General features: G+C 38.7%; 1 protein-coding gene across 6 annotated transcripts in view; it reads left to right on the top strand.

The window, feature by feature from the left end:
• Positions 1-13,646, top strand: part of CRACR2A (calcium release activated channel regulator 2A) — a 228,984-nt gene that overhangs the window by 108,800 nt on the left and 106,538 nt on the right. For 5 of the 6 annotated variants that reach the window (XM_078155925.1, XM_078155927.1, XM_021001581.2 and 2 more), the window contains 2 exons: positions 3,240-3,414; positions 8,852-8,998. In XM_078155925.1, the coding sequence (XP_078012051.1) occupies positions 3,240-3,414; positions 8,852-8,998 (322 nt within the window). The remainder of the gene's footprint in view (positions 1-3,239; positions 3,415-8,851; positions 8,999-13,646) is intronic. The other variant, XM_078155934.1, reaches the window with a different exon arrangement.

Here is a 13,646-nt window from a genome sequence, read left to right on the forward strand (position 1 = left end):
CCTAGAAAGGCTGAATAATTTGTCCACATTTAAATAGATAGTCAGTGTCAGTCTGAAACCCAGACTTTCTCACTGCCAGGTCAGAATTCTTTCCCCTGCCCCAAAGTCCACGGGACAAATGCAAAAATAAATGTTGGGGCAGCCAGGTGGCAGTGCTGTGCCTGGAGTCAGTAAGTCTTGAATTCAAATCCAGCTTCAGATGACTTACTAGCTGTGTGACCCCGGACAAGTCTCTTAACTTCAGTTTCCCTCATTGTCTTATCTGTAAAATAGGGATATTAACAGCCCCTACCTCCCAGGGTTGTTGTGAGGATCAAATGAGATATAATTTGTAAAGGGCTTAGCACAATGCTGGCCCATAGTAGGCACTATATACATGTTTATCATTATCATCATCATTACTAAAATTATTTTTTTTCTTTCTTAAGCAACTACACAGCACCTTATATCTTTCTTATAGTAGTATCATGTTCTGCCTTGCATTACAGATAGAATTAATATGTGTTATCATGGATATGTCTTATCTCCCATATCATATTATAATCTCTGTGAGAGGAGGTAACATGCATGTATTAGGAATAATGGACTTTTAATCCCCATATGACAAATGACCGAAGGATATGAATAGGCAATTTTCAGAGGAAGAAATCAAACCATCAATAGTCATATGAAAACATGCCCTAAATCACTAATAATTAGAGAAATGCAAATTTCATAAAACTCTGAGATGTACCACCTCACATTCATCTGATTGGCTAAGACAGCAAAAAGGAAAGTGACCAGTGCTAGAGGAGCTATGGAAAAACAGGTACATCGATACACTGTTGGTGGAGCTGTGAACTAGTCTAACGATTCTGGAAAGCAATTTGGAACTATGCCCAAAAATATATTAAGCTGCTCATACCCTTTGACCTTGTATTACTGGTACTAGGTATATATCCTAAGGAAAATAAAGAAAGGGAAAAGGACTCTTGGTGCAAAAATATTTATAGCAGCTCTTTTTGTTGTAGCAAAACATTGGAAACCAAGGGGATGCTCATCAAATGATGATGGCTGAACAAGTTGTGGTATATGTGGTTGCAGTGGAATACTACTGTGCTATAAGAAATGATGAAAGGGATTGTTTTGGAAAAACCTAGGAAGACTTGTATGAAATGATGCAAAGTGAAGTGAGCAGAACCAAGAGAACAATTTATATAGTAATGGCAATATTGTTAGATAATCAACTCTGAAAGACTTAGTAACTCTGATCAACACAATGACCAAGCAAAATTCCAAATGACTCATGATGAAACATGCTATCCACCTCCAGTTAGAGAAGTGACAGACTCATAATGCTGATTGAAGCATGTTTTCTTCTCTTTCTTTTTTCTTCCTTCCTTCCTTTCTTTTTCTTTCTTCCTTCCTTCCTTTCTTTCTTTCTTTCTTTCTTTCTTTCTTTCTTTCTTTCTTTCTTTCTTTCTTTCTTTCTTTCTTTCTTTCTTTCTTTCTTTCTTTCTTTCTTTCTTTCTTTCCTTTCTTTCTTGACATGGCTAAGCCAGAAATTTGTTTCGCATGACTATACATATTTGTAACGGGTCTCGTTTTTCTTGCCTTTTCAATGGATGAGAGAGAAGCAGGTGGAGGGAGAGAATTTGGAAATTAAAATAAAATTGGGTTTTTTCAAAAAGGAGAAATGGACTCAAATCAGAAGATGTAGTTTTCAAAACAAAACAAAACAACAAACAAAAACAACAACAACAACAAAACCCAGGCTATTGGAGCTCTCCAAAAGTGGAATGGGCAATAGAGCATTCGCCTTCACTAGAGTTCTTTTGCCAAATAGAATGACCATTTGTCAAGTATATTATAGAGGGCTTTTTGTTTAGCTGAAGCCAAGACTCAATAGCTTGTAATGTTTCTTCTGACTCTAATACTGTGATTCTGTGGGTCCAAGCTCTGACAGTTAGTTCCTAATTGTAGGAATGTGGGCAGGCTACTTAATATCTGCAAGCTTCCTCAGTATCTTTCAAGTGGTGATGTTAGCACTTCTTTTATCTACCCCACAGGGTTGTTATGAGGTTTTCCTCATAAAACTTCTTGCAACCTCAAGGTGTTACATATATATGAGATGCTGCTATTCTTATTATCATTAGAATGCATTGTATCTCCACTGTAGCAAAAGTGTCTTTCAGATAGAAGTAATAAAGAGAAAGGGACAAGACATTTGAAATATGGTACTTAAATTCTGACTTTGATCTATTCTTTTATTCCTACTCCAGCCTACAAAGGACTACTAGTAACTAGACAAATCGGAAACACTCTGGAGGTGAAATATTATGTAGCAGTCCTTCAGCATCACTCCCTCACCTAACAATCATACCTGTGGGTTGAATCCCCAGAGGACACCATCTATTTTGGGTTCAATGTATAAATCTACAGAACTGTACTCTTAACACTATAGTTAACAATCAGCCCGTAGACTTAATTACCTCTTACTTAGCAAAGTCATTTACTCGAGAGACATAGGAATAATTGTAATTACAAAACATTTTCCCCACAGATTTGGGGTGCACTATCCCACAAATACACATAGTATCCATGGAAGCAGTGGGTTCAAACTTAAGAGCAGAAATGCAGTGAGACGCATATATTTTACATGTGTGACATAGGCCACTCACATCTCCTGGTGCTGCAAAGCCTGGAACTCCCTTCTCTCATCATAAAAATCTTCGCGCAGCTTGCTTTGGGTACACCATCTTTGTTGGGTGGGTTCCTTGGCTAGGTTCGCATTGTCAACTCCCCTCCATAGTCTCACTCTATTTTGTGCTGCCAGAGACTAACTTCTTGATTGTCTGTGTATCCCCACGTGTCTAGAGTGTGCTTCTATTCCCTACTGGATGCAATGTCTCCTACTTGTCCAGTAACTCATCTTTGAAGCCATATAGCTGATACAGGGAGGGGATAGGGAGATAGAGAAATCTCCCCCCTTCCCCCCTCCCTACAGAGGTCTCTTTAATAATCAACTCCCATTTTACAACGTCTCCACTGTTTCAAGGTTTAGATAAAGCATTTAGAAGCACAGCTAATTTGTTTGCCAACTGAGTCATTTCCATCTTGAATGAATTGAAGAGGTGTTTGCACTTCCTAACAAGAAAAGGGCATAGATACATCTCTACAGTCAGTACATCAACTGAGATGAGGAGGAGGGAGAAACTCCCTTACAATTTTTAAATTGTTCTATTTACTTTGATCCCTAGGTCATTTCTTCTTTAGCCAAAATAACTATAAATCTGATGAACAGGGGGCCCAGCCCCAGGAGGAGAAAATCTATCAATCCAGGTGTGAAGAGGTGATTGACAACAGGAATGAACACGAGGAAGACCAATTCCACATACTGATGGATAAACTCGGAGCGCAGAAAATTTTAGAAGAGTAAGTCCTCTGAGGCAGCGGCAACCGCTTTGGGCCCCTGTATCATTGGTGTTGGGACCTGGGGTGGGCTGATTGTTAACTATAGTGTTAAGAGTACAGTTCCATAGATTTATACATTGAACCCAAAATAGATGCTGTGCTCTTGGGATTCAACCCACAAGAGTGAGCATAAGTTGACTGCGTGATCCTGAAGGGGTGCTACATAAGTAACCTTCTCCATCTCCATACCTTGACCTTCTCATTGAATAATACGATTTAAAATTGAAAGGGCACATAGAGGTGGTCCGTTCCAACCTTCTTTATTTTATGGAGGAGGAAGTTGAGATCTATGCAAATAAAAGGATTTTTCAGGGTCATGCAGACCTTAACCAGTAAAGCTGAGATTCAAACCCAGGTTCTCCAGCTCCACAGCTGGTATTCTTTCTACTAGGGAGAGAAGGAAAGAGAATAAGCAATATAATGCCTACTGTGTGCCCTATGATGCACTAAGTGCATTTTGCAAATATTATCTTATTTAATCCTCAAAACAACTCTGGGAGGAAGGTGCTATTAATACCCCCATTTTACAGTTGAGGAAACTGAGACAAACAGCATTTAAGTGACTTGCCCAGGATCACACAGCTGGTAGCTATCTGAGGTCAGATTTGAACTCAAGTCTTCCTGAATCCAGGCCCAGCATTCTATCTACTACATCACCTAGCTGCTACCTCCATCTTTTTCCTGATAGTACAGAAACCCCCACCCTTTTTCTTCACAGAAAAAAAAATCTTGTCCATTCCTATTCATTTTTAGTAAGAATTTATTGGGATCAACCTCTCCCTAACTTTTTCTTTCCCAGGGCCTGTTATTCTATCAGTTTCACAACCATTGGTTCTTATTTCTATACACTACATGCAGCTAGGCCTTTAGCTCAGACCAGTAGTACCTACCTGAAGTCCTCATTCCCCTTTCTGCTTTAGTCCCTCCTCACCCCCTGAGACCAGGCTTTCCTTTCATACCTGGCCACACTGACAGTAGCCACAAGAGACACAGTGCTGTCAGCATGAAGCATTTTTTCAGTCTCTTTTTTCCTTACCATCTCACTACCTGAGAAAATATCTTCATTGGTCTCCAGTACTTCTGCAATGCATATATGAAGCCCGTAAGACTCTCGGTATAATTGTGCTTGGCCCAGCTTTTCTGAGGAAAAAAAGTCTCCCATTTCTTTAAGAAATAGGCTCCCCTCTTCTTTTATCTCTCTGTGCATTCAGTAATCACAGAAAACCACTTGGGTTTGTTGTCTGGTATATTTGATCATAATTTGAATGGCTTAAAAATCAAAGTAAATGTTTAAGAAAATTTTCTCATTGCAAATGAAGAAATTGGCCCAGAGAATTGACTTGTCCAGGCTCATTTAACTAGAAAGGAGCAGTGTGAAAAACCTGGACCTTTTTCATAGCATATTGAGGCAGAAAATTAGGCTAGGCATAATCTATAAGCTAGTTATTTATATCGGTTATTTTAATTTGTATCAGTTATTTATCGGTTGGCAGACCAATCTTTTTAGGTATCCAGGCTTTCAAACCAAACACACAGCTCTAGACACACTCCATTTCTTCCATAAAGTTCTCTTGATCAAGAGAAAAAATGAAATTAAGCATTAGGTTGGGAATAATAGAAACTGGTCTTACCCTAAAATAAATTATGTATAATCTTTATCTTCTTATTGTTTTTAGGTCCTGTATCTACTGTATCAGGTTCAATATCTTGTCTAAGTGGGAGGACCCTGCAGATAAGGGCTGACACTTTCAGAGCTTGGGGAAAAGGGTAATCGTAGAAGGAGATGCAGATGGCTAGATTAGGGTGTGAGGGGGCATATCAGTGGAACTAGTACACAGTTTGTCAGCCCAGATAGAGTGTTTGTGGCTTAATGATCTTTAGAAGATGACTTGCAGGGTTGTACCAGGGTCAAGAGAGGCCAGTGAAACTGTGTACCAGACGATGAGCAGAATTCTGCAAGAGAATTTTATGGCTGTGATTGTTGCAGTAATAGCTCAGCTGCAAGAATGGATGGGTCTTAGGAGAAGATAGCAGCTGGCAGCCACAGGGAGGGAGCATTCAGAAAATTTGTCACCTAAATCAGCTTCTTAGCAAAAATGGGGCCAAATCCTAGTGACAGAGCACTGCTTTTCTTTGAAGACTTCTCCAGAGAGGATACTTTAACCTCTGTCACAGAAACACCTGAGAGAACACGGAGGAGGCTGCCCTTGGGCAGATCCTGGGTGCAGATCTGTGTTGGTCTTGCAAAAGAGCAGTCATTGCCCAGCCTTTTGCTCGGTTCTATGACCTTAATACCTCAGGCAGCTTATGGTTAGAACTTGGCACATGAGACTTTCCCTAGGGATACACATAACAAACACAGTGGGACACAAGCAGAGATGCATAGGAACAGCCCACTCAGGTAACCAGATTCCTCAGAGTTACACTACTCTGCCACAAAAATATCTCAGCTGACTCTCTTTTTCTCCATCCTATGAATTCATTAAGCTCTGCAGATACATTATAAGGGATGTTTTAGGATACAGTGACTTAGGTATCTAAGTCCTTTTTTACAAGCTACCTACAGGCAACTTCAAATAGGATGGAAGCTGATGCTTCTGTGAGGGTTAAGGGAAATAGCTTTTGCCTCCCTGCTTTCACACATCTACTGATGGAGAGGTTTTCTTGGAAAGAAGGAACATTCCCAAGCTGTCCTGGTAGTTGCCTACCTGTACACTTGCAAGGTAGAAATCCTGAAGTGTTTCTCTGGGTCCTGATGCCAGAGGACTGGAAGAAAAACACCACCCAAAGGGTTTGTCTCAGTTAAGAGAAAGCTATAGGGAAGGTCAATGAAAAGTCAATCTATAGACACTGGTGACTAGCTATCCCCATCTCCATCAAGAACAGAAATCCTTCAAGGTCGTCTCAAATTTTGTCTCCTCCATGAAGATGTCTTTATTTCTCCCTTTCCCTAAGTAGCTAGTGATTTCTCCTTCATCGAATTTCATAGCATTCTGTGCTTTTCATATCCTAATTCATCTTATATATCTGTTTATATGTTTTATTTCCTTGAGGACAGTTACTGTGCTATTTATTCATCTTTCTGACTAGTGGTTAATATTGTACATAATTGGTACTATGAATGAATGAATGAATGAATAGGAAAACAGGCTTATAGTGTGGTATGATTGATGCTGAGAGGGCAACAGTGGTATACCTTAGTCGAAGACTGCCTGCAGTTATTTGCAGTAATTAGCTAATCACAGGCATTTAAAGGAGCTTGAGAATATTCCATTGATGCTGGTTGGAGCAGGTATGTTTGGAGGCTCACCCCTGGGTGCTTGTGATGGAGTGGGTCTGGAGTGGAGTGTGAAGAACACAGAAAATGGTGTGGTGGACTTAGAGTGATTTGTGATGTGAGTTAGGGCAAGAGAGTGATTGGTGAGTAGCATGGCTATTCAGACTAAGGGGAAACACCATTGGGTCAGGGTATATGAATTTGATGAGTTTGATCTGAGGCCTCTAAGTACAAACACTGTGAGAGTTTCAGGTCCCTTTATGGCAGAGGTTCTTAAACTCTTATGTATTGTGGACCTTTTTGGTAGTCTGGTAAAACCTGTGGGCCCTTTCTCAGAATGACATTTTTAAATGCATAAAATAAAATACATGAGACTAAAAAGGAAGCCAGTTATATCAAAATGCACTTATCAAAATGGACCCCAGGCTAAGAACCACTGCTTTAGGGTGAACTCCCGTTACAGAACATGGGTAGCATGAGAATTAAGGCAGCATGTGGAGATAGGTGCCCCCAGATTGCACAAAAGCTGGTGACTGAATTCCCACTGGATCTTTCCACTGACCTCCTCAGACTAATTCTAGTGCACAGATTAGAATCAAAGCCTCTTTAGAGGCAGAATTCTCTAATCATCTTCCCTACCATCCAACTCTATCCATAGTCTACAAAGGGGAAAAAGAAAGTGTTCAGGAGAAAGTTAGTAGACCCAGTGGATGTAAGTATAATTAAGGAAAAGTACATGTAAGGCGTATGGATGATCTATGTCACATGGGAGGCAGAAGTCTTTAGTGGAACCATGGGCAAAATATTTTTCTTACCATGAAGGTTGAGATACCCTAGCTAATTAATAATACATAGTCACATTGACATGCATAAGATATGTATGGGTGGAGAGAGTTCCTACAGTGTACAAATTATAGATCTTTCCAATAGTCATGTATGTTCTGGACTATAAAGGCCCAGGGAGAGAGATAATAGAAATATTTTACATGTCACTAATGAGAAAATCAGGAATGAATGTTATTTGGGCCAGGTAGCTTAAACTCATCAAGTATTACTAGATGTTCCCTGTTACCATTTTATTCTGGCCTTCCCAGTCCTAACATCATTTACCTTGTCAGAGAGAACTGACAAAAAAAAAATAGTCCTGTTTTATCCCTTTTTTCTCTGTTTTCCTCTTATCATTGTCTCATCCTTTCCTTCTCTCTCGTTTAATTTGTTGTCTCATCCTTCCCTAGCAGTAAGCCAATCTCTTCTTCCAGGACCCCCTGCTGTAGAGCTTAAAAACCTTTGTCATTCTTAGATTTCTTTGCTAGCTTAAGCACATTCTGAACTTTAGCATTTCTGACCCTATTTGTATAAGACCGCCTCATGCATTTATGTTCATCCTCCTTTATCTGTTCTTGCCTCCATCTTCTCTACATATCTTTTTTTAAATACTGAAGTTTGTTTTTTGACCTCTCTGGTCATCGACATTGGTCATTTTGGAGAACTGCCCTTTCCGTCCCATATCAGAAATTTCCTTTTGTGTTTTCAGAATTTCATCCTTAAGGACTTCTGATACCTCCAGGGCTCCCTTCTGCTTTACTAATGCACATGTGTTATAACACTGACACTTTGACACTTCTCAATGATTCCCTCCTCCCCACCCACATGGAATTCTTCCTTGAAACAAATAAATACAATTAAATTTTTCATCTCTTCTGGCTCTCTTTGTACCTTTATATATGTCTCAACTTTCTTTGTTTTTTCCCTTCTCTACTGTTAATCACACTCCTTTGCACTAATTCCCACTGGGGAGGTGGGCAAGGAGGAGCGATTTCTTTTCTTCTAGCTGTTTGCCTTTAACTTTCAGTATCAAATGCCAACCTTTTCCAGGAGTGGGAGTGATGAGCTCTCTCTTCCAAGCTTCATAACCCTCATCTCTAAACACGTGTGGAATCTCTTCTCCGTCTTTTATGTATTGGGAACTATTGTCCTGAGATACTTTGGGGAATTAATAGATTGGTGCTGGTTGCTAGGCCCAGAAGTAACTCCATAGCCCTCATTGATTTGACTTTACCTATTACCCCAATAATCACATTATTCTTCAACCCCCCCCTTTTTTAAAAAAAAACAAAACAGTGAAAGTGATGTTAAGCAACTTTGGGAGCAGCTAAAAAAGCATGAGCCTCACTTGCTGTCCAACTTTGAAGAGTTTCTCTCCAGAATATTCTGCCAGCTACAGGAGGCCCACAAGGAGAAGGATGAACTGGAATGTGCCCTGAAAAAGTGAGTATCCTACCTCAATTTCTCTCTGTGCCTTCTATCTGAACAGATACATCAGTCTTTCTGTTGTGCCTTCCATCTAAGCATCCTAGAATGTTTTAAAATCATTCTCTAGATAAGATAGCTGGCCCATTGCCAGTTGTCTTGACTTCTGTCTTGCTACCTTGAGGCTGATGACTATGCATAGCTCTTTCTCACTTAAATCCAATTAATGCAAAACTCAAGACATCACCCATGTGATGTCATTGTTCCTCTTTGAGAACAGAAGAATAAATAACAACAATAGATAAGATAGCATTACATTCAGCTTATGGACTTGGTGGAGACAAGTAGAAAAAGACAGAGATTCTCTCTATCATCTGGTAGTAGCACCCAGTTGATTGTTCCATAGCCGTGGCTACCTCCAAGGTATTGGGCTTGAGAGACAACTTAGAGCATCCTCCTTCCACTCCCTCCTCAGATCTTTTATGTTTTCTTCTCTTCCTCCTCTTCTGATTATTTAGGATCCCCCCACTTCCTTGGGGTGATAGAACCAGGGAAATATAAGCACACACAGTCATACTCAACAAGTTGAAATAACACCTCATGTCTTCTGAGGAGCTGAACTAGAATCAGGCCACATAGATGGACCACACAAAATATGGGACAAGTCAGATTGGCGGTGTTCCATTCAGCTCTTCAAATCAGTAAACCTTTATTAAGCACATACTACTTACAAAGCACTGTACTACTGATGAAGATTTGTGTCATTGAATATTTATTACCTTTTTAAACATCTTAAGTACTCCAGTCTTTCTGTTGTCTTGACTATGATAATCACTTCTTTCTTCATAACAAAGGTTTATAGTGGGTTTCCCTCTCTCTTTCCCTATTTTTCTTGTGATCCTAACTTTTTTTATTAATTTATTTTGATTTATCAACATTCACTTCTATAAGCTTTTAAGTTTTAAATTTTTCTCCCCCTCCCTTCCCACATTCTTCCCTAAGATGGTGTGCAATCTGATATAGGCTATACGTGTACATTCCTATTAAACATATTTTCACATTAGTGATGTTGTAAGAATCACAACCACCAGAAAGTGGAAACAAAACACAACGGAAGAAAAAAAGAGCAAATACTATGCTTCGATCCGCATTCAAACCCCATAATTCTTTCTTTGGATGTGGATAGCATTCTCCATCATGAGGCTTTTGGAGATGTCTTAGATCCTTGCATTGCTGAGAAGGGCTAAGTCTATCAATATTAGTCATCGCACAACATGGTTGTTACTGTGTACAACATTCTTCTGGTTCTGCTCACTTCACTCAGCATCAGTTCATACAAGTCTCTCCAGGTTTTTCTGAAGTCTGCCTGCTCATCATTTCTTATAGCACAATAGTATTCCATTACATTCATATATCACAACTTGTTCAGCCATTCCCCAATTGATGGCCATCCTCTCAATTTCCAACTCTTTGCTACCACAGAAAGAGCTGCTAGAAATTTTTTTTTGTACATGTGGGTCCTTTTCCCATTTTCATGACGTCTTTGAGATACAGCCCTAGAAGTGCTTTTGCTGGGTCAAAGGGTATACACGTTTTTATAGTCCTTTGGGCATAGTTCCAAATTGCTCTCCAAAATGGTTGGATCATTTCACAACTCCATCAACAATGCATTAGTGTTCCAATTTTCCCACATCTTCTCCAACATTGATCATTTTCCTGTTTCGTCATGTTGGCCAATCTGATAGGTGTGATGTGGTACCTCAGAGTTGTTCTGATTTGCATTTCTCTAATCAACAGTGATTTAGAGCACATATTCATGTGACTGTAGATGGCTTTAATTTCTTCATCTGAGAACTGCCTGTTCATATCCTTTGACCATTTATCTATTGAGGAATGGCTTGTATTCTTATAAATTTGACTTAATTCCCTATATATTTTGGAAATGAGGCCCTTATCAGAGATACTGGTTGTAAAAATTCTTTCCCAATTTTCTACTTTCCTTCTAATGTTGGTTGCATTGGCTTTATTTCTGCAAAAACTTTTCAGTTTAATGTAATCAAAGTTATCCATTTTGCATTTTGTAATGTTCTCTATCTCCTGTTTGGAGTTCTCCATAAATCTGATAGGAAACTATTCCTTGCTCTCTCAGTTTGCTTATGGTATCAGCCTTTATATCTAAATCATGAACCCATTTTGACTTTATTTTATCCTAACTTTAAGAAGCTAATGCAACACTATGAAGGAATAATAGCACCCTTTCCAGCTGCTGGGTCTCTCTGAAGATTGTTGTTTGCTGAGGATTAATTAGATTCTCCTAAGTCACAGTTATTCAGTTCTTGTCATTGCTCTTGCTGCCTATCATACTTTTCTTTGGCTTATTCTACTTTATTGTAGCTTGAAAGATCATTAAAAGGCTTTACTTCTCCATACCAACAGCTGCTGCAGTATCTGTTACAGTTATTGAAGCATGCTTTTTAAGAGCTACAACTTTTTGAATGTCTCCTTGAATATCGTTTCTTAAAAACCAAAGAATTAAAAACATGAAAAATAGAAACACATGCAAAAAGCATGAAATCCTGCACTCACCTGACAGAAAACTAATTAAAGATGTGGGTGCTATCTTGATCCAGTTTTATCTGGTCAAGGTCCTATGTTCTGAATTACTCTAGTAGCAGCAGAAGCATATACACATGACTAATTCTGTTTCAAAATGAAAATTTTGCTTTTCCCAAGTGCTTCCAATACCACTGTATGGGGCTAGCAATTGATTGGCTACAGAATTATCCATGTCCCCTGGTGACCATAAAAAGCAGGAGCAAGTTGTGAGAAGAGAGTCTTCTCTGACAGATGAGAAGAAAGCCAGCCATGGAGGAAGAAACCAGCTTTCGAGAAGAAATTACTTTTCTTTTTTCCTCTGCCCCTCTTCCAGAGTACATCCTCTATGCAGCTGCCAAACTTATGTGAAAACACATATACTTTTACTCCAAAGTCTTCAATGATCTCCTATTACTTCTAAGTTAAAATACAAAATCCTTGGCTTGGTGCTTAAAGCCCTCCAAAATCTGGTTCCTAACTACCTTTCCCATTTTATTATACTGCTTTCCTTTATGTACTTTGTGTTACCTGGATTGATAGTTGTCCCCTGTGCATACAACATTCTATCTCTTGTTCTCATGCCTTTTCACAGCTGAAATCCCCATATCTGGAGTGCACTCAGTCCTCATGTATACTTTGTGAAATCTTTAGTTTCCTTCAAAGGTCAGGTTCTAGAATCTCATAATTATTAGTGCTCTTTCCCTCTTGAAATAGAAAATGGGCTGATGATAATGAGGTAGAGAAATGTATGGCCTGTGGGAAAGGCTTTTCAGTCACAGTGAGATGGCATCATTGTAAACAATGTGTTGATATCTTTTGTGCTGAATGTTCAACCAAAAATGCTTTAACTTCTTCAAAGACGCCCGTTTGTGTCTTTGATGTGTTTCAAAGACTTAGAAAGATAACTAGTTATGTTCATCCAACAATATCACACTAACATTAGAGTTTTAATAAATGCACTTCAAAGAGTACTTGGACTATTATTTGATTTGAACAGTGATTGTAATACTTGGAAAAATTGGTATATTTTGAAATGTTTATTAACATCAAGTAAAATTTGTCTACTTCTGTGAGACTTGGGCTCATCATCTGTTATTTTCTTTCCATTTACCCTGAAAATAGCTTTCATGCCCAGTTTAGAATTATCTAGTTAAATGTAAACAAATTTTGAACAAAGGGAAAAAAGAAGAAACTACTTTTTTCTGTACTTATTTTTTTTAATATATTGTATCACCTCAGTAAAATGTAAGCTCTTTGAGAGCAGAGACTATGTTTGTTTTTGTATCTCCAGTGCCTAGATAAAAGCTTTGATCTTATAAAGCAAAAACTGTATCTTTCCTTTTTTAAAATCTTCAAATATTTGTTTACTAATTCTGAATCCTACATTGCTAGACTGAAAACAATTCAGTTCAACACTTATTAAATGTATACTATGAGCAAGGCACTGTACTAGAAGCTGAGAATAAAAATGTGGAAATGAAACTCTTATTGACTTAACAATCAACCAAAGGGCATATTACAAGTAATTTGAGGACAAGAATTAGTTCTATTTAAATAGGAGGGGATTAGAGAGAGCTTTCCAGTGGCAGTGGTACCTGAGCCCAAACTTAAAGAAAGATAAATATCCCACGGGGCAGAGATGAGGACAAATGCATGATGGGGGTTCTGGAACTAAGTGTAACCACCTGGAGGCAAGTGATGGAATGTTGATTTCTGGGAAATCAGTTTGTCTAGCAGTTTGTCTGGTACATAAATTTTGAAGAAAGAAGTAATTTGAAATAGCATTAGAAAAAGCAGTTGGAGCCAGAGTAAGGAAGATTTTAGATGGTCATGCTGAGGAGTGTATGTACTTTATCTTAAAGGTAAAAGGTAGTCACTGAAGTTTTTTTGAGCAGGAGAACAGTGTGATCAGATATATGTCTTGGGAAGATTATTTTATTAGTATATGGGAAGGGAAAGAGTAATAGCAACAACCTAGGTGAGAAGTGGAAGAAGGCTGAACTATGTTCGGAGAGAAAAAAAACTGAAGGAAGAGATTTTGTAGAGGTAGAATCAAGATTTGGCAACTGAT

This window comes from Phascolarctos cinereus, unplaced genomic scaffold (genome assembly GCF_003287225.1).
Source record: "Phascolarctos cinereus isolate Bilbo 61053 unplaced genomic scaffold, phaCin_HiC Scaffold_1;HRSCAF=81, whole genome shotgun sequence".
NCBI lineage: Eukaryota > Metazoa > Chordata > Mammalia > Diprotodontia > Phascolarctidae > Phascolarctos > Phascolarctos cinereus.